Source organism: Fistularia commersonii, chromosome 18 (genome assembly GCF_037954325.1).
Source record: "Fistularia commersonii isolate RoL2024-O1a breed Wild chromosome 18, RoL_Fcom_v1.0, whole genome shotgun sequence".
NCBI classification, from domain to species: Eukaryota; Metazoa; Chordata; class Actinopteri; order Syngnathiformes; family Fistulariidae; genus Fistularia; species Fistularia commersonii.
Genome location: NC_141301.1, coordinates 14,247,857 through 14,270,132, shown reverse-complemented (window position 1 = coordinate 14,270,132; position 22,276 = coordinate 14,247,857). Strand labels below are relative to the sequence as shown.

At 45.7% G+C, this 22,276-nt stretch overlaps 1 protein-coding gene across 1 annotated transcript in view; it reads left to right on the top strand.

Moving 5' to 3' along the window:
• Positions 1-22,276, top strand: part of LOC147224512 (uncharacterized) — a 96,073-nt gene that overhangs the window by 63,310 nt on the left and 10,487 nt on the right. Inside the window, exons 6-8 of the mRNA XM_086164276.1 lie at positions 18,148-18,212; positions 18,659-18,727; positions 19,019-19,221. Coding sequence (XP_086020402.1) covers positions 18,148-18,212; positions 18,659-18,727; positions 19,019-19,221 — 337 coding nt within the window. The remainder of the gene's footprint in view (positions 1-18,147; positions 18,213-18,658; positions 18,728-19,018; positions 19,222-22,276) is intronic.

Here is a 22,276-nt window from a genome sequence, read left to right as displayed (position 1 = left end):
GCAGCTGCCAGGCCGGGTTCACCCTGGACCCGTCAAACACACATTACAATCACACACATAAGAGAAATATAACCGTTCACCCTCTCATCCACATGCGGGAGGAACATAAAAAAATTCCCCCCTCACATTGAGATGTGAAAACATTCACCCGCTCATTCACGTGATGAAGTTCTTTATCTCCTGTAATGCAATTAAAAAAAACAAAAATGACTTTTTCATGATATTCTAATATTTTGAGATAGGATTTTTGAGTTTTCTTCAGATGTAAGCCATAATCAGCAATTTTAAAATGATAAAAGGCTTGCAAAATTTCAGTTGATTTGTCATGAATCCAGAATGTTTGACATTTTTGTTTTTGTAAAAAGCATTACAGAAGATAAAGAACTTTATCACAATATTCTAATTTTCTGAGACAGTCCTGTAGAGACATAAAACCGTTCACCCTCTCATCAGCACGTCAGTAGAGATTCACAAGCACTCGCTGTTATATAAAAATAAACAACCATTCACTCTTTCATTCAAATGTCTCCAACCGGTTAATCCTAGCCTCTGTAACCCGCCCGCCTCGCACCAAAACCGAGCTCGGCGGCACAAAAGATCGGCGTGTTTTTGGCGTGCCGAGCTTACGCCGCTTTCCCGCGTGTGATTCCGCACCTCAACATCATCTGCATTTTGTTCTTCTGGCTCCCCGTTGCATATCGGTCTTGCAAAACTTGTCATCCTCTTATCTTTTTTTCATCAGCTGCGTCTCTTTCTCCGTTCTCACACACATCCACTCATCCCACTCCTCTCTGGATACCGGCCCGCTAGTAATGGATGGGTGATTTATTGTGTATGGCTGGAGGCTATAAAAGGGATGTTTTATTCAGAGGTAGGAAGAAGTCACTTCCTTTTCTATTGCTTTCCAGGGCCTCGCATTAAACACAGAACACATGCGTGCACGCGGGCATAATCGAAAAAGGATGATTTACAGAACATCACTTATATTTCTGCTTATAAAGCAAAGGGATGAGACGATGAAAGACGGATAGCCGGATGAGGTGACGGCGATGGATGCATAAGGAGGTAACAAAATCAAAAGAGTGCGGGTGATTTCTGCGGTGAGCGCGGACCTCACGAGTGTTTCTCCAAAGTCAAGGTCACGCCGATTGACGTTTTTAGCCGGGAACCCGTCAGCGACGAGCCGCAGGAACCGGAACCCGTCGTGTCTCCGTTTGTCTGCCTTCCTCTATTTTTTTTTAATCCACTTTTCCTGTATTTTCTGTTCGAGTAAGCAAAAAATGCACGTACAGGTGCCGAAGCAACACCAACCGGGTGCACGCCGGTGTGGAATTTGCACAGAGAATAGCAGCGTGAATATTCATTGGCCTCATATCAGCGGCGGATACCTGTGTACCTGTCACTCAGAAACGGCCTAGCGAAAGCCACACACACACATTCGCAAGCACACACACACACACACACTTCATGATTTGGCTTTTATAACATTCCCAGCACGGTGGCGCTGCAGTTGATACGGGTTTGGTATCTATCTGTGTGGAGTTTGCATCTTCTCCCTGCGTGTGCGTGGGTTTCCTCCCGCAGTCCAGAACATGCAGGAGGTTCATCGGTGACAATAATTTGCCCAGACGTGCGAATGAGAGCGCGAACGGTTGTATGACAGATCATCAGGTGTGTCGTGGAAAAATGTTCACTTTTACCCAATTGGTCCAAAAATTATTCAATGTAAATCATGTGCCTTCGTATGTTTATCTATATGGGAAGCATGCGGTGAAAGGCAAAACAACGAAATGCTCTTCCCATAGACGGCAACGGGTAAATAATGAAGCGTACATGGTGTTGTGCGTGAATGTTAACTTTCATTTTTATTATTTTTCTGTCATCCGCAAGGCACCGCCGAGCCAAAGCACATTCCTTGTGCATGAAATGCACCTGGCAAATTAAGAATTTCTACTTTCTGGCTCTGAACGACAGGGTGAATGACGAGGTCTGTGTCTTGTTTACATGACGAATGAATGAGTGAGCAATTGCAGGGGTCTGAATGCTTCTCACCCACTGACATCTGGGACAGGCTTCAGCCTGCCCACACCCTGGATTGCAGGATAAGCTGCGGAGATCATGAATGAATGACTTTACAAATTCTTACAAACATCCCATCCCATGTTGAAATCTTCTTATCTTGGCAACTGGACTTGAGTTTCTTCCCTTGTAGACGTTTCAGCCCTCATCTGAAGGCGTCTTCAGTCCTGATGACCTGGGGGGAATTTCCCAAAATGACTGCCAGGGTTTTTGGGGGGGGTCTAGATTATGGTGGCTTTTTGTTTAAATGGAAGAGTCGATCTGCAGAAAGTAGGTCTAAGGGGAGGTTGTTATGCTAATGAAAGTTCGTACGTTGGAACAAAAGTCCAACTTCGTGGGATTACCTGGGTTGGATTGTGGATAGGTAAAGCTAAACTGTTATGATTCCTCAGGTGAAGCCTGACCCAAACACACTCAGGAAGTAAAGTTTTATTCAACGAGGGGGCTGGAGGGCTGCGCGGGGTCGGAGGAAGTGGATTCAGGACTCGGGAATGAGCGTGGATCTTACTTTGGGGATGAAGATCCAACTGGAATGAATGAATGAATGAATGAATGAATGAATGAATGAATGAAAATTCCGGTCAAGACAACCATCTCCCCCTGAGGGCCGGCGGCAAGCTCCTCTAAAGGTCACCATGACGAGGCCTCATGATCCACAGGTGTGCATTGCACCACAGCTGAAATCATTCAGCTCAATCAGACTCACTAGTGAAAAGGGCTGCACAGTCACATGACCTCAGATCTCAACATAAATAAAGCAGTGAAACATGTTGGATCACATGGATGTTACCTGGCTCTGGGTCCCAGGAATGAGCCTCATGCCTAGTTTCCATAGATCATCTCTTCTGTTTACACAACAAGCCACCATAACCTGGACCCGCCCAAAACCCTGGCAGTTATATTGGGGAACTCATTAGAACCGAAGAAGCCTCTCAGACATGGGCTGAAATATCTACAAGTGAAGAATTCACCATGATCTGCATAACTGGGACCCTCCACACACCATCGGAGGTATGATGCGCACAACTTATTCCAAATCCACATCTTCCGAGCCTGGATACGTGTGTGTGGTGGTTTGCTTGTGCACTTACACACACAAAGAATATGACCTGCTTGTATATCATATGTTTAATCGTATGCATCAGTTTCCTATGTGGCTTGGTGTTTCTATAGGCCGGGAGGGAGAAAGTAAAAATGGAGAGGAACTGGATATAGTCATGGTAACACACAACGCTCAAGAATGTCATGTTTTTCTGAAAATAATGAGCAGGAGGACAGAGTGGCACAAAGAAAGTGGGGAAAATTGAATGAATTTTTGAAGGAAAGCAGAGGACAAGACATGTTGAGGAGATAATTGGCCGCAAGGAAAAAGCATTATGGGAGCTTTGGCTTCTTCCCTAAACTCTGGAATTGACCTTTTTGGTGAATGAGAGTCTTTTTCACAGATTCCAGATATAGCTCACTAGTTTGTGTCCTTCACTGTCTTGTTTCTACCTTTCTGTGTGTGTGCGCCTCCCATTTTATCAGCACCTCCTGTTTCAATAAATCTAGTTAAAGTGTAGCCAAAGGGTAGAAAGCAGAGACCGTCCAGTACCAACACCCGACTATTCTTAGCTCAATCATAGCACACTTATAATTGCACAATGCAGCAGAGGCATGCAACTCATCTCCTATCACCCTGCAGCAGTGAAAGCGCTCTCAAACATACGTGCACAAACATGGACACCCCCATGTGCAAGTTAACGCATATTGTAATGTATGTCCCAGAGTCAATGGCAAAAAGTCATCAAGTTCCACAATGCCAACTCTGGAAGTGTCACCAAAACTGCATTCTGGCGCTATGATTAATTTTACACCTCCTGTAAAATCCTATTTTCACTTTAGCTGCAGGAAGCCTTGTATATCCGCACTGTGCATCCCCTCAATTCTCCTATATTTGGTTTGCAGCCTGTTTTTAACCCTCTCAATCGTCTCATCAGACTCAACAAAAAAGGCAGCGGTTGAGATAAAGATTACGCCCCCTGACCGTTGCGGAATATCTCTATCTTTCATCGACTGCACCGCCGAGGTTGCATCTTAGCTTAGCTCAGTATAAATATCGAATCATGCAGATGACAACGCAATCATCAGATTCGTTATAAAACCGTGTGGGACTCCGGCCCGCCGAGAGGTGAGTAGAACCGTGCGGCCTGATCGCAGCGCCTCTCAAAACACCACCTTTACATATGTGATCTGCTCGCGACACGTGACCTCAAATTACTCGGCGTGCACATCGGCAACACACTCAAAAAGTCATCAACAAAAGCCAGATAAATAAGACATCGATGAGCAAAATAAAGAAGTCCAGTGAAAGGAATGACCCTAAAGCCGCCAACTGACTCTGAGGTGTGTGTGTGTGTGTGTGTGTGTGAGATAACATTTTGTACCAAACACATACACACGGTTACACTGTTTAATCTGTCTGCATTAAAATTCCCTGCACATATAGATATATATGTGTGTGTGTATCTGTACAAATATCATGCCTATAAATGTCCATACTAGATATGTATCCTAATATAATAATGAAATAGCAATAATAATTACATGCAAATATATTTTTACCGTGTGTGTACACAATAAGTGTGTATCCGTTTGCGATTTCTGAACACACGCAAATACATGTCCATACTGTATGGATATATAGATATATATGTGTGTCACCTGCATGTCCTCTAAATATAATATTTATGATAAATATATATAGAAAGACAGAGAGAGAGATGATTGTCAGATAGATAGAAAAAATGTCTCCTATCCATTGTCACCTGAGCATATTGCTCTGTTTTTTTTTCCGTCTGTCATCAGAGCATCCACATCATAATACCTCTCATGACAAGACGTCAGTGTGAAGGAAATATTAATACGGTTTGTTTTTCTTTTGAATGAACGCTCCACGCCAGCCTCCGCGGTCCCGAGGCAGTTTTATTTTCAGCGGTTGCAGAGCCGGGAAAGAGCGAGGCTCGTATAAATGACGCTTTGTATTTAACCGGCCCCACATTTAATTAGGGTTTATAAGCTAGATTGCTTTGTGCAAATGTGTGTATCACAGGCGCGCCTTTATAACGTTATCCCTATCAACCGGAAAGAAAGATGGATGAAATCCTAAATCCTGGAGACGACTCGTCCGTCCGGTTTCGGGCCGCGGTCTGCCCGATCTGTAAATGCGATCTCTGAGCTATCTCTCTGCCCGAGAGCCGCGGGATCCAGGTAGCTGCACTCCTTGGATCGGCGAAAAACTTCCAAGATCTTTGTATTCACCCGAGTAGTTTCTGAGAAACCGAAATCAGACGGGGAAAAGATAATGAGAAAAGACGCCCGGAGGATCCGATGGCTGGGCTCGCTTCTCCCCTCCTCGCCGCTCGCACTGTCATGCCCATGTGTTTGTGGGTGTGTTGGACAGGCGGAATGGCTTGTTTATAGGCAGATTAATTGCTTTTACGGCCTTGTTTCTCCCTGTGAATGGCGCTGGGTATTTTAATGAACACCCACGCCGCCCGCCTCGCTAGCCCTTCCTGCTGCTGCTTTTCAGAGCATAGCCAAGCTTTACCTAGAGCCCACCGCGGCCAGTGCCTAAAGCTCACCGCACGGAACGGCACAGGCGACTGATTTCATTGGCGTGTGTGTGTGTGTGTGTGTGTGTGTGGCCGCGGCTGTGCACTTAGCGTTCTTAAGAGGCACGACGCAGGTAGGTGGTTCCACCCGAGGCCCGCAGAGCTCGAGGGCGACGGGGAGGTAACTGGACCATGACTTTAATATTTTCCTGCTGTGCAGAGCAATGGAGGGGAGGTGTGTGTGTGTGTGTGTTTAGAGGGATTAAAATCAGGTAAGCTGTATTTAAATAGCAGCTTTGCATCCAGTACAATGCTTCCTCCAGGTATCCCTGTTCCTCTTTTCCTTCTCCTCTCTCTCTTTCTCGCTCTCTTTTATTTTACTCCCAATTACCTCGGCCCCCTTCCTCTCGCTCCCTACTTCATTAAATCTAAAACACCAATGAACCACTGCTAATGGACAGTCTTAGCTCTAACTCACAGTTCGAGCTTGACTAATTATTTATACCCGGGTGCACACGTGCACGCGCGCCGGCCCTGGCATCGCACCGACCCGACCGTTGTTTAACGTGTTTACACAGTAAACCCTTGATTTACAAGTCACCGGGGCGCCGTGAAGCCGGCGCAGCCTCTCCGCAGAGGGTGATTTGTAAAAGCCCAAAGCATCCCTAAACCCAGGGACCCCAAAGTGACCGGCATTAAGGACTGAAATTGTTGACGTACGGGCGCGCAGTAAATCGGCGGGAATCGCTGCAGGCGATATGAGGTGAGGGACGTATTTCAGAACCCACTCCTTTTATTTCTTCTTCCTTTATTTGAAGGGGAAATTCCGTGTTGGGACGCGCTCCCAAAGGCTGCATCCCGGTGGCCCATTTCGGAGACGTGCGAATACAAATGGCGTGCAGGCGCCTCAGCCGGCGGGACGATGACACACCTGCTCATGGGAAAGCTAGTGCACAGCAATGTGTGAGGCAGAGCCTCAAAAACAATGATAACGTATGATAAATATTCATATTTTTCCATGGATTTGATTTATATTTGCAATTTCTGTACGATTCCAGTGTTTTTTTTTTTTTAAATGTTCTCAACTTATACAAGCCGAGGTGCTGCGACTGAGCTCACCTCAGCACACACAGCGGGATTGTTTCTCAGTATGTGGCCTGTAGAGTGTTTGTAGAAAGATTTAATATATGATTCTATACGCAACCACCTTCTACAAGCTGTGTAATGTCTTTAGCGCAAGTGCGTGATACAATTATTGTAGCTTATTGGAAAATAAACTGTAGAGAAAAGTCATGAGATGAGGCAGACAATACCCTGCCTCGCCTGTAGGGGGCGTATGTCGTTGCTGCCGTCCCCCTAAAAGCAATGTTGGATAAAATAAATAAAAGAAAACAAGGAGGAGTTTCCAACAAAGCAACACGGCTTTTCATGGAGAAATAAATGCAAAAAGACCAGAAATAGTTTCCAAAAAATGGGATGAGACTATCAGGAATAACTAACTATTTCGAGTTCTTGTAATTGTTCCAAAGGAAGCCGCTGCCTCAGAAAATAGATCACGAACCGGTTTTTGATATTCTGGCATTTTTGACCTTCCGTCGCTGCTGGCCTCCGTTCGGTGATAAAATCCTTTCCTCCATGCTGCCGAATGCTGTCGTGCTTATTCATAAAACTTGCCATTTCAATTTCCTTTCTCTCACTTTGCGTTCAATAGGCTATCGATAGCACTCCGGGACCGAGTCGGAGCCCGATCGTTATTTTCAAGTGCTCTTTGTTTAGTCGGTCAGCTTTCCAATAGGATCTTGGTTTAAATCCTCAACCGCTGTTTGCGGTTGGCATCGCAGCGGCTCCTGAGTGACCCTCACAGGGAGGGAGTGTAAATACAGGTGGTATTTCACCGTGTCGACTCGCAGGATGTTGAAAAGTTGGCCGGCACAGCGGCGCAGCGGTGAGAGCGTCAGCGGCGTGCTTTTCTGTGTGACGGGATCAATACGGAATTTTCCCTTCGCATCATAAGAACCCCTTTCTTGTCATTTGTTGAGCGTCAAGTCTTCGTCAACATCCGTATCCAGACCTAACCAAAATAAAAGCAGAGCGTATTTTCCGCTTTCAGTTCTCGCGTTCCTCCACCGATGTTGCCGTGGAGAAAAGACGCTCCTCCAGGCGCGTTGAATAATGACGAAAAAGGGGTTTCTCTGCGTCTGTTTGTGGCCTCCATGTAATGTGAATGAGATGGTGAATGGTTGTCGATGTCCATATGTGGTCCCACGATGGACTGATAGATAATCCAAAGAACGAACGATTGAATGTCAAAAAGTCCAAGGGGAAATTTCACAAACAGTATCTTGGCCGTTTTTTTTTTGTTTGTTTTTTTTTCAGATTCGGCTAGCTCTTGTTCAACTGACGGTCGACCCCTTGCACACACACACACACAGAGGCAAACACACAAATCAGTTTTCAGGCAGCCGTGACTTGTTTATCGGCGCTGGGAGCCGGGCAGTAAGATGCGATCGCTGAGGACGCGTGAGGAGAGCCATTTTTATGCCGGGTGTAAATACGGTGCTTATACGCCCGCTTGTTTTGGGATAACTCAGGAATCATTTGAATACCCGGCATAATCAGGGTCTGTGGATGGAGGTTAGCATTCCCGAGGACTCGAAAAAGCATCGATAGAGTTCACGAGCTCCTCGACGAACTCGGGGGCGTAAAGTCTGGGTCTGAAAAGCCCCCGGGGACGTCATATTCCTCGGCCTATTCCGCTTTTTTTTACAACTCATTCGACAGCTGCCTTTACAATGTTATTAAGCAACAATGCCGGTCTCTCAATTTCAGCATAATAAATCCTCAATAAAGGAGATTTTATAGTTTCATACATTTACTCTCAGCTCTTTACATATATAATGCTCTTCATCAAGCGGCGCAGTCGATAGCACTGGGGGTGTCGCGCCCGACCGCCCAGGAAGAAGGTAGTATTGAGTGGGGCTGTAAAAGCAGCGGCTTTACTGTGTGTTTGTTCTGGCATGTTAATGGCCGGCTTTACAGCCCTGATTACGGCCCACCGGGGGAGCAAGGATCGCTAACTACTCGGGGAAAATGTTGTAAGCAATATCACGGAAGCATATAGGTCCCCTTCGGTTCGCCGGCCGTCAGGTGACGGTCCGAAGGACGGCGCCGTGGTCGTCATTGGCGGATGATAGCTCTCAAGTTGGACGCCGTTCCTCTTTAATACTCGTCCCGTGATTTAATACGGAATTGAATAAATGTCGCTCCGCCTGTGCAGTCTAATGTGATTCGGCCAGACAGAAGCATCATTTCGTGGAGCGGAATTTAGCAGCGAGCGCTCGTGTTCGAACAAGCAAAGACACGCCTGGATTCTCCTGCTGTATCAAATCAATGTATACCGTATTTTCACCACTATAAGGCGCACATGAAAGTCTTTGATTTTCTTCAAAATGTGCGGCGCCCTATAGTGCAGGGTGTTGCTATGTGTTGTTGTAAGACGGACGTAGTAGAGAACACCATGAGAACGATAAAGGGGGAAGTGTGGGCGTTGATTGTATATGAAAGAGGAGGTATGTGCGTTATGCAGAACATCGTTGTTTTAACAACCCTGAAAATGGCAAAGAGACACGGTTTAAACTGAAGGCTATCAGCTACGCGGAGGGACGTGGAAATTGAGCAGCCGCGAGAGAATTTAAGATGAATGAATCGATGGTTCGCGAGCGGAGGAAGCCGGAAAACGAGCTCCGACAGGCCAAGAAGACGCAGCTGAGTTTTCGCGGACGTAAGTTGAGGTGGCCCGAGTCAGAGGAAAGACTCGGATCATCGAGCAAAGAACGAGCGGGAGAAGCGTTTCGACGGTCACCATTCGACTAAAAGCGGTTATGCTAGCAGAAGGAATGAAAATTCAACATTTCCAAGGAGGTCCGTCTTGTTGCTTTCATTTCATGAAATGGTGCTATTTTTTCCATCCAGACCAGGACTACGGTAGCAACTTCCAGGGGATTATAATGAAAAGCTTTAGTAGAGGATGCCAAGAGAACATTAAAGGGGGAAGTGTGGGCGTGGATTGTATATAAAACCCGCGCCCTATAGTCAGGTGCGCCTTATAGTTGTGAAAATAGGATACTTTAAGTTTATCACTCTTGCTAGCAACCGTCGGCCGTTTTTATAATCCTGGCGTTCCCGTCTTTGAGTTTCGTCCTTTCGCGCCGTCTCCCTTCCCTCTGCATGCAGCTCAGCTCCTCCGAGCGTCCGACTCCGCCGGTCATTAGCCGCACTCCCGCCGCAGCAAGAGAGCAGAGGGCGCGGCGGTCAGAGAGCGTGCCAGCCGTCTCTGTTTTCGGGGTCAGCCCGAGATGACATTGCCGGCGCGTTGATACCGAAATCCGAATACACACCGGCCCCGTCGGCGCGTAGGTGCGCGTACACGCAGGCACACACAGGTGCCGGAAGACACACCGTCTGGCCGGGGAAACGGCGGCAGATAACGGCACCTGTCTTCAGGTTTGCTATCGCTTCCACGCACGGACACGCGGTACGCCGACAGGGTGTGTGTCCCTGTGGCAGGAGAGAGCGATGAGGATGTGAGCGTGATGGCAGAGATGGCGCCGGCTGGCTGACTGGGCTAAAGGACCCAAGGGAGGCTTGACTGATAGAGGCTTCCTCTAAGCCCTTTGGAAAGTGTGTTTGGGGAGGGTGGTTGTTTCGCTATATTTGTAGGGGTCTGCCCACTGTGTGTAACAAATTGTCGGGAAAAAGTGTGTGTGTGCAGGGGGGTTGGCTGGTGGTAGTGGGGTGGGGGGGGGGTGTTTTGCAGCAGATGGCATGATGGTGTTTAAGCCACTTAGGTTACCATCAATGGAGGGCCATCAGGAAAGCTTTTTGGCTGAAAGGTGCCTGGAACGAGTCCAAACCTCAAGGTCGTAGCAATGCTGGATCACCTGGTCATTGTCCAGGAGAGGCCAGCAGAGGCAATCTATGCACGGAGGGAGGGAGAGCGAGGGAGCAGGCGGCCGAGGTTCACTGCCTCTGTTTGATCACCAGATTAGACCGATCAATTAAAGTATAGGTGTTGTGAGGTTCTATTGATTATGCTTCCCGCTTAGTGGTGGATTTTTTTTTTCCAAGTGTGTTCATTCATTCATTCATGCTTTCGTTTGTCATCTATAACGGAGCCAATCACAGCCGTCGCTCGCCGGGAGGCGGATTCAACCTGGTCAATCACAGGGCCGCATAGTCTCATTCAGACATCATGTAAAAACTGATTATCATTCAACCTCTTGTAGAGACATAGAAACATTCACCCTGTCATTCAGGGAGGTTCACCCTGGGCTGCTAACACCCTGGACCAGTTCGCTAACAACCTGGGCTGCTAACACCCTGGACCAGTTCGCTAACACCCTTGACCCGTTCGCTAACAACCTGGATCGCTAACACCCTTGACCAGTTCGCTAACACCCTGGACCGGTAACACTCTGGACCAGGTCGCTAACAACCTGAACCACTAACACACAGACCAGATCACTGACACCTTGGACCAGGTCAATAACACCCTGGGCCACTTACATCCTGGACCGGTAACACCCTGGACCGGTAACACTCTGGACCAGGTCGCTAACACCCTAGACCAGGTTGCTAACAGCCTGAACCGCTAACACCCTGGATCAGGTCGCTAACATCCTGAACCACTAACATACAGACCAGACCACTAACACCCTGAACTACTAACACCGGGACCACTAACAGGACCAGAATCAACCATCCACTCATAAATTTATCATATTGAAGCGTCCAACCATTCAGCCTCTCATTCACACATCTGGACAATTTTGGGTCTCCTGCATGTTTTTGGACTGTGCGAGGAACCCGGAGAACCCAAACGCGAGCACGAGGAGATCATCGAGACTCGACAACAGAGAGATTTCCCGCCGGAATCCAACCTGGGACCCTCTTGCCGTGAGGTGGAAGCTCCAGCCGCTGCGCCGCCCGGACCGGACAAATGGTCGAATTCCGTGTCTCTTTGGAGAAATCCGCTCTCCTCGCGGCGCTGGTGTCTGCTGAACGCTGAGGGTGGGCCGGCTTACCGACATTTATCATTGGATTTTTCTCCGGAGGATTCGCGTCTCCATGCCAAAGTAGTTCTGGGAATCCTACTGTGTTCTGTTTCATTCTAACATTGATCTGCGGCATCAGACCGACTTGGATGAGGGCGGAGCCTCGTGTGTTTTGTGTAAGAAAATAAGGACCGGCGTTTAGGGTTTAAAGAGGATTGCATTCTCTCGGGGACTCTATCATTACAAGCCCGAAGCCCCTTAAAAGCCTCAGACGCCGTAATTCCCCCGCTTTTACGATCCTCGCAGTTTATCATCTTTATTTTGGGTCCCAGAGTTTGCAAAACCTATTGCATCGACGCACGGAGCAAAGATTGTTTCTGGCTATGTAGCCATCTTAGCGTCCACTGTCTCTCCGCATACTGTTGCGTGTCAATGGTTACCTTCTTCGATAATAGTTAAAAGTATGGAGCGTCAGCGTGTATTAACGCCCCGCTTCCCGATGATTGTGTGCAAGAGCTAATTGAGTTCACCGGGAAAACAAACACGACTAGCCGCCGCTCGGCGGTGCCGACGCGAGACAGAATGACAGTGAATCCGCCGCCGGCAATTGACATCAGGAAGCTCATCAAGTATTTAAGAGGCAAACCAACTTAGGCTGAGAGACTGTGGAAGGAACACAAGTCATAAGGGGGATGGAGAGAATAGAGCGGCAGACACAAAGAAGTGGAGCAACGTGGAAATCTATCACGTTTGAAATGTGGGGAGACGAGGCGGAGAAAGTGACCTTAAAAAGAATCCGAGTTGGAAATAGTGCAATGAGGGAAGTAGACTGGGACTCTGTTTTTATAGCTTCTTGAAATGTGTCTCTGAATGTGCCTTTTTTTTTTCACCCCCATCCCCTCTTTGTCTGCCACTCTGTCCCCGGAACTGAGTTAAGGCTCATTTAGAGGAGCAGAGGAGCTATTTAAATCATGTGTGTGAGTGTGCGGATCAGTTGCAGGTGGAAGGGACAGATTTACGCCCCATCTACAGGAGAGATGAAGGCTGTTTCCCGGGCAGGCCATTTCTCTTTTTCCCTGTGTTTCTCTGCCTGAATGCCTGGCGTTCTTCCAGTTTAATTTCCACTGATTTCTTCCTCCTCCTCCGTGAGAACGAGAGGCCCAATTTCACCATCAAGGGTTTCTCGCGTCTTCCGAGCGCTTCCTTGTTGTCTTTATCTACGATTCATGGCTTTCTGCTCGCTTTTAAGTCAACGCGAAGCTTCGCGGCGGTGAGCTTTTCCGCCTGTTCTTGGGTCTCCGTGTTCTCCTCACGTCTGCGTGGGGTTCCTCCGGGTTCCTCCAGGTTCTCCGGGTTCCTCTCACAGCGCAGAAGCGTGCAGGAGGTTCGTCGCAAACCCTAAAATCCGAACTTACAGAGATTCAAGATGAGAACGTGGAGATGCGGAATTCTTACTTTGTACGCTCCCTCACCGCAGACGCGATACATGACATTTTTTAAAATAATTAACGAATCTTTAATTAAAATGTATATTTTAAATGTGAAAATTATGGCTATTTTGGAACCTCAAGCTTAAATGGGTTTGTGGCTCTTACTAATGTGTGCCAATTTTTTGAACGTTTCAAACCCCAGGTTGGCCAACTATGGAGAATGCTAAGAATAGTGTGGCTCATTGTCACGTTTTATTTATCTTATTTATTTATTAGATTTATTTGCTTTCACCGCTGATGATACTGGTTTCCAAGTGTGCTTAATATGTGATGAGAAGTTAGCAAGCGGCAAAAAGTCAAATGTCGAAAGACATTTGCAGAAAGTATTTGGATGGAGATGAGAGGGGAAAAAAAAACTAGTTGATCCGAGCAAAAATCACTTCAAGAAGTGGATGAAGTCAGAAAATTCAACGTCAGGTGTTACAGCATCTTTGGTTTGCTGCCGGGGGATAATTTAAGTGTCTTTTTTTTTTTTTTCTTTTTTTCTTTGGATACAAAGTATTGAGTATTTTGCCTAAAAGTAATCTTCAACCCGATGCCTTTTTTTTTTTTTTTTAACTTCAAAATGTTTTGTTGCATGCTGGAATCTAATTGAGTTTTCTCTGCTGTCGTGCATTGATTTAAAAAAAAAAATGCAACACATATTTTGTTTACAGGACTGTTTGATGAAGTTCTTTATCTTCTGTAATGCAATTACGAAAACAAAAATGTCATAATTCTGGATTCATTACAAATCAACTGAAATATTGCAAGCCTTTTATTATTTTAATATGGCTGATTATGGCTTACATCTTAAGAAAACTCAAAAATCCTATCTCAGAATATTAGTGTAAATATTAGAAAAAAGTAATTTTTGCTTTTTTAATTGCATTACAGAAGATAACAAACTTTATCACAATATTCTAATTTTCTGAGACAGCCCTGTATACGTAGCATAAAAGCAAAGAAACAAAAAACCAAACAAACATTATATGATGTGTTAATTCATTTTGAATTTCAAAAAGGATGTGCGGCTCCCAGTCTTTACAGGAAATGACTCTTTGCATCAGCATCAGTTATAAATGAAGTAAGCAATAAATACTAGCTAATAAAAAGAAATACCAACTATCACAAAATTAGGAATAGGAGTAAAGTTGGATATTCCTTTTTGCAAAGAAAAAGAAAATCGATCTTGCTTTGGTTCCAGAGACAAAGTCCGGAATTGTAATTTGACATGTATCCACCCATTGCGGTGTGTTTCTCCCATAAAGTCAAGCCTTTATTATCCTATTATAGAAAAATGTGAAGTGCAGCCAGGTTTTAAAACATAATAATAAGACAGCGGGGAACGCCGCGACAGTAAGACGATAAAAAACGATCCTAACAACTATTGGGCAGTAAAAACAATAACACCGCCACAACAATATAAAAACAATAAGCAGTATAAAACCTAGAGATCATATCAGTGATGAGACAGCGTGAAGTGCAAATAAAGAGGCAGCGAGGGCGGCTATTAAGTGGCATTAAATTTCATTTTTCTTTGCTTTCTACTTCAGCGCGAACCATATATCTGTCCGTTAGAGCGCTTGATAAGTTCTCCTTTGGGAGAAAACAAACCGAAAAGGGATGAACTTTGGCCGGTTCTGCCCGTCCGGCATTCTCCGAGGGCATAAACCACGCGGATTTATGTGATGGCCGAGATTTCGATTAAAAATAGACGTCCGAGGCTCTTTTAGCGCCGTGCTAACCTGCCTCCTACATCCATTCATTCATCAGCCAATCCTGGAATGAAAGGACGAAAGGTCCATTCACCCTCCCATTCCCACGTCTGGATAATTTTGCGTCTCTGCCGAACCTCCTGCAAAGGAACCCGATTTAAAAAAAAAAAAAAAAAAACACGCAAAATCCAACCCGCGACCTTCTTGCTGTGAAGCGCTAACCACCGCGCGGCCCTGAAACGTCCGATTCGTCCGATTCTCCCCGGACGCCGCTCCGTGGACACAAAACATCCAAAGCTAAACTTTATTTTCAGGGCGGTTGTTTTAAAAACCCGCACCTCTGCTTGTGTGCGGAGGAAAACTCCCTCCTGCGCCGCTCCTCTTTAAGCTGCAGCCGTAGATCTTTTCATTTACTCCCGCGGCATTAAAGGTCAAAAGCAACGGCGTGAAGCCGGGGCGTCTCTCTCTCTCTCGCTCCCGCTCCCTCTCTAAGCCCCGCGGCTCTTTCGACCCCCTCACCTCGGCCGCTACCGTTTTCTCTCTCCGTCCGATAACAGGGATAATCCTTCAAAACGACCACCGCTCCTACTTTGCAAAGATATAACGGCAATTCCCCGACCCGTCCTTTATGATTCACTGCCTTCTCCTCTGTGTTTATCCAGTCACGCCTGTCCTCTCCGCTCTCGGATATTTTGCTAAATTGGAGTTGAGGAGAAAGGATTGATGCAACAGTAGGAAGTGAAGACAGAAGGAGATGAGTGAGAGATAAATCAAGAAATTATGTTTGTGGTCGGCGATTGCTTGTCAGCGGCTCTATTTCCTCCGTTGCCGTGCGGTACCGAGTCCCGCGGGTTCAAGGTCTCTTCCTCATCAGCATCTCTCTCTCTCTTCCTCACTCTTCCTCTTTTCTCTGTTCTGCTTGCCTATCATAAATTCACTCACTCACTCTCACACACACACACACACACACACAAAATCACATGCACATATCCACACAACAATCAATACAAGCCTGCTTGGCACTGCCAAAGCCCAAAATGACTATAGATTTTCTGTCAGCGCCGCCACTAAATTATGTAAAACCTCTGGTTTATGTTCCGGTACATTTTAGGTCTTCCTGCTCCAAAAGGGGAAGGTTGTTTTATTTTATTTTTTTTTTTTGTTAAGGCGCGGTTAAAAATGCACGGGTACGGACGGGATGAGAAACAGGTCTTGAGGTCGAGGACCGACGGCGGACTCCGGATCGCGGACATAAACACTTTTTGTTTCATGCCCAGTAATTGCAAAATGTATTCCGCCATAGATTTAGAAATCAATAGCACGTATTAAAGCAGTTGTAAAACGTCCTGCTGAAGTCAGGGGTTTCCTTAAGTGGTGAATAATGCTCTCCCGTTATCAGCCGCGAAATTTATGTTTTGAAAGCGCATGCTCGCAAATGTAATCAGTGACAAGGTTGGGAGATTCAACGCAAATGAGAGAGCATAAAACACGTCCCGGCTCGGAGGGCCGAGGAGGAGGGAGGCCAAGTTTCTTTCAACTTTGGAGCGGAAGTTTCCGACGGGTTATTTCTCTACAGCGCCGATAAAAGTGTCTTGATTTTCTTATAATGCCGTATTACAACTCAATGTGCAGCTCCACTTTATATGTGTGCAGACTCCAATGGAGAAGTGTGTGTGTGTGTGTGTGTGTGTATGAACGGAGGAGTGTATGCACATGCGTGTTTTTTACTTGGGTGAGTTCAGAATCAGATTGCATTATTGATCTCCCAGGGGGAATTTGCTTTTCATTGAAAGTCAAGTGAGGGAAAAATCTAAAATCTAAACTGTATATATAAATTATAAATACATAACATATATAATATATCGTCACCCTCTTAAAAGAATCGCCTAAGTCATTTTTTCAGATTTTTCAGGAAACACAAAAAACTGAACATTATGCCATTCTACCTCTTTAGTAGAAATTGAAATCTGTTTAACTGAGGATGTAGGCAATTTTGCCAGAGGTGGTCAGCATCATGACGAGATGATTTAGGGAAAAAAAAAAAAAAAAAACTTTTTGTAAAAAATGACATAGGAGATTATTTTGATAATATATAAAAATAAGGAATAAATTAGCAAATAATATAAATAAAATAAAAAGAACAGAATTGATTGAAATAAATCAATCAAAATAAAGTTAAAATAAATATATGTAACATATTTACAAGTACATGTATGTGATGACATGTAGAAATTATGTGTTTAAGAGGTAAAGAAACTATTTCAATCAGGTTGGAATGGAAGAAGAAGAAGAAGAAGAAGAAGACAATAGAAATATTGCATATACAGAAAATTATTGCAGTTAATACTGTAGTTTTTTTTTTCCCCTGCGGTGATGTGACGGGGCCATCGATATTTCCAAAAAAGGGATTTTTTTAATGATAAGTTTAACTCTACGTTCATTGATATATAACACATTTCCTCACAACGGCTCAAAAGGGGCACTTTATTTAAGCTAAACCTGGAAACACACCCTCCACCGCAACTCCTCGCCGCCCTGCCGTGACCCTCTCGGCTGGCGAGGAGAAGCCGCTTCACTTAAACTTTGTCGCTCCCCAGTAATTAAATTAGCCTGTTCAATTTTGTCGAGGCAGGCCCGTCGTCATTACACAGCCATATAAACGCACGGTAATGGCGGGGATGAGCGAGGGCCAGCAGGCGAGGTGCAGAGGACGGACAGAAAATGTATTTTAGCGGAAAAATGTAACATTTTTGTTGCGCTTAGCTTTTCAACAACTGCATGGGAGTAAAAAGTGTAGCAGTGGATGCTCTCCAGCTGCCTCGCTCGTGTCCCTCTGTTTGGCTTTGCTGTTTAAAACCCTCCCTCCCCCCGCCCCCATTCCGAGCTTCCGGGCCCGATGAAAAGCTGAGGCGGCAGAATTGGCGAAAATTCTTCCCAAAACTTACTTGGCTAACTTCTTGGGAAAACATCTAACCAGCCGAAATGCTGCCAAGTCATTTGCTGCAGGGGTAACTGAGCTCAGCAAATATGCCAAACTTAACTCCTATTTGCACTTACATGGGGGCGCAGAGCAGACAGGGAGCTTCTCCTGTTGCAAAGGCCTTTTCTCCCAGTGTGTGTGTGTGTGTGTGTGTGTGTGTGTGCGTGTGTGTGTGTGTGCTAGCAAGCTCATTTCAACTGTTCCTCTCTCTGTTTCCCTGCATGTCCCGCCTTCCGTCTCGTGCCCGTCAAAAAGGAGCAGCTGAAAAACCTCCATCGTAGCTTCAAGGATGTTAGTAATGAAGATTTCCAGCTGCATAGGTGGGTACACACACACACAAACACACACACACACATACATACACACATGCATGCATACAAAATAAGCAACAAATGCAATATTGCCTTAATAACATCACTGCTTTAAAATTTCATTTTCGCTCCGATTGGATCGAATCCTATCTTGTTAATTACAGATAACCTAGGTTTCCATTTATATGCACACACACACACACACACACACACTCAGGATGAGCCTTATTTTGATTCACTCTATGCATTTATTCTGTTCCGTCTCTTGCTGATGGTTTGGAAATATTGTTTTGACCTCCATGCCAATAAAGGAAATTTGACTGCGATCGATGGGATAAGAATCCTTTATTAGTCCCGTGGTGGGGAAATTGCACTTCTCTTGACGTGTGTGTGTGTGTGTGTGTGTGTGTGTCCCCTCTCCACAACGCCCCCCACCCCCGCCTCTGCACCTCCAGTCATCATCTGATGATGGACCTGGACAACATCAATATCAACACGGCACCCTTCGAGGCCAAGGTGTTAATGTAAGTGTGTTTTAAACATACTAATGGAATCAGAGAATAACCGCTCACGTTGTTTGTCACGGTGGAATTCATTCATGGAAATGGATGCAGCGGTCAAAAGGGAGTCAAGGAAAAATGGGGAATTGCCCAATTAGGTGTTTATACACTATACAGTAATAAATTTAATTCAGAAATTATAGCCAGAATGGTTCCAGCGTTGAACAAGAGCCTCTTCCTAAACGGATTCCCTCGAAAGTGTCATCGATTATCTGCGTTTGGACTGACGCACGGTCTTCTGGTGCGCCCGTGCAGCATCCAGCGCGCCTGGCGTGACTTCCTCCAGAGACAGGAAGTGGAGAAGAGAAGCCCCTCCCCTCCGTCCCTCTCCTCCGACAAGATGAGCATGTCCATCAGCATGACTACCCTATCAGATGGCAGCACCCCAGTAAGTCATTGCTATCTGATTTTTCCGCAAGGTGACTTTGTTTTGCATCACAAGGTGCGCGCGTGCGCGTGTGTGTGTGTTTTTGTGTGTGTGTGTCTTGCTTAAGACACTTGTGCAGACTGACACGTGTTGGTTTCAAACGTGTGCAATAGATTTGCGTGGAGCTTATCTGCAGGATCTTCACACTGTCCAGACGGTGGCAGTGTTTCTCAGTTCTTGTTTTTTCTTTTTATTTTGTTTTTTTTTTCCACATGCACGCTCACGGCCGTCCTCCCCTCGGCAAACATAGAGCTGATATATGTGAACTCGGAGTGACTTATACGCCGTCTTGAAGACACACTCGCGGCCTCATCATGCAGGAGAACAGAACACCGAAATCAGCACAGCGCCGATTCTCATTCAGAACATCTTCTCCCGCCTATAACCGGCACCGTGATAAATCCCCTGGATTTTCCCAGCTGTTGCTGTTCTGGTCATTATAATTCAATACCGCAATCGTCAGCAGCCTCTCAGCCGAATCGCAAGTGTGTGCTCACCGGCTTCTCCGATAATCTCTGAGCCTGAAGTCAACAGGCAGGTTAAATCTGAGAGACGGCCGAGTCCTGGTGTGAATACACTCAGGTGGCACTCGTCCGCTCGGCCGCTACAGACAGAAGACTTAAAGCAAAGGGGGACTATTTGATTTTTGATTCAAGTGGATTAACGGCTACTAAATGAATAAGTGCGTGGAATTCAATTGGCAAACATCCGCAAGAGGTGTCTGTAATGGAAGCTGAACTCGTCACCTCTGGGTTGGCCTTAAAGATCAGCGCATCCTATAAGGTTAAACACATACACACCACAAGTACATGCACACACATAGTAAACACCGGTGATGTGGAAGATCCTTCGGGATGGCTGGGAAATGCTTAGCTCAGTGACTCTGACCTGCTGACAAGGGCGGAAGATCGTCAGCGAGAGAGGGATGCCGTAAATATGTGTGTGTGTGTGTGTGTGTGTGTGTGTGTGAGACGGCGTGGGTATGTAAAGTAAGACCTTAAGGTCGGGAACGGGAGAGAAGAAGAAGAAGACGTCGAAAACCAGATGTTGTCTTTCCAATGTGCTGATATTGTGGATTTTCTGTTCCGTGTGTGAAGAAGATGCGTTGTTACGCCTTACATTTCATTTTTTTTTTTTTTTTTTCCAAACCTGATTTATCATAACAGTCAATTTGATGGCTGTTCTTATATCTTAACTCCGTCCCGCTTCACCCACTTCTTCACTGTCATTTGTTGCCTTTATTTTATTGTCCTTATGGTGGCTGTGACAGCTCCACCCTGCTTGAATTTCTAACACTTTTGTTTCTGTTGACCCAGCAATACATTCTCCATCTGCGCCACGGTCTACTATACATTCATTGATGCACACACACACACACACACACACACACACACACAGGAAGGAGTCATATTTTCCTGGGACACTGTGATGTAGCTGCCATCTCTAAAGTGATTGAATTTGTAACCTTTGTGCCCATAACATCAGTCTTTGACAAAACCTTGCTGTATGACACTGCCATGTGTGTGTGTGTGTGTGTGTGTGTTCGTGCGCGTATGTATGTGTGTGTGTGTGTGTGTGGTCACCCTCAATTTGAGTTTCTTTGCATTTGTTTATGAATATAACTACAAATGGGCTTTTTTCTGTCTCACATGCGTGATGGTCCTAGCGGACCTAATTGCACCAATCTTTTTACCTTATAAGTCGGTGCACTCATCGCCATGGCGATGATGAAAAATAGGGCAGCGGTGGATGTCTTTCTTTATGATCAATCCCTCTGCTCCATAGCAATACCGGAGAGGGAAGGTAAAACTTATAGGTTTCATTAAAGAAGAACCAAACAAAACTCTGGCCTTTATGCTCAGATATGAATCAGCTGTCTGAATTTTATTGTTTCATAATACTGTACCGCATCCGCGCACGCAGCCGCAACCACCCACGATATACGCACATGCAGGGGAGAGTCAGCACACATCCGAGCCCAAAAACATACAGATGACTACGGCTTCAATTTCAGACTGTCTGGATGATAGATGCCTTTTTATAACAAGACATCAATCAATGCTCTTTGGGGACAGCGTGGATCCCCCCCCCCCCACCCACACACACTCCGGTATTCTTACTTCTGAATTACTTGATACATTAAGGGGAGGGGTTGAGGGGGGCAAACAATGACAGAAAAGTTATAAACTAGCATGCATTTGTTCTGTAATCAGATTTTTGATTCATCCTCGAATGGCAGAATGGCGCTGTCCACTGCCCTGGTGCTGAACTCACACATGGTGCAGTACCATAGTTCAGCCACTAGAGGGCGCTGCTCCTCTAGAGAGGACGATTCCAGTGTGGCTTTTTAGATTCTCCTCTGTAAACAAGCTGGGGATATTTGAATGTTTTAAATGACATAAGTGGAATGATATGTTACATACTGGGCTTAAGGTTAAAGTAATATCCTCTTTTTATCCTCGTTGGTCTCAGCCCATTCGCATCCCGCGTCGTTTTGTTTTTTTTTTGTCACGGCTATTCCCCACTTTGTGTACGTTCCTATCCTTGTTGTCGTCCTATGGGGATCGATAAAGTTTATCTCATCCCAAGTCAGAGATCAAATATCTCTGGCATGGAGAGGTCGGATCGATTTATTGTATATTTGCATTGTGTGTTTGTGTGCACGACTCGTTTTGGAAGGGGGTGGTGATCTGTGTGGGCAGGTTTGTCCATCTGGCCTGCTGAGGTGCAATGAGACCAGGTGGAACCGAGCAGCGCCGCTTTACATCTACCAGCTGTCATGTTTTTATGTCTCCACCTTGTTCTCCGTTCTCCACCTTTGGATTTTCTCACCTTATTTTCCTTTTGCCGTTTTCCTTATTTCTCCCCCCGAGCGTCCCGCTCTCGCTGGATTTGTCCGTCCCGTCCATCGCTTGCACCTAAGTTTGATTTGTGTGTGTGAAAAGTGGCTGGTTCTCATTGTCTTTATTTCATTGACTCCCCTTCAGGTCCATTGTAATTACACTTTTCCAGGTAGACCACAGATTTTAATTTTTCATTTTATTTTCAAGTACATGTGAATGCGTTTGAATGCCCTTAAACGGCCC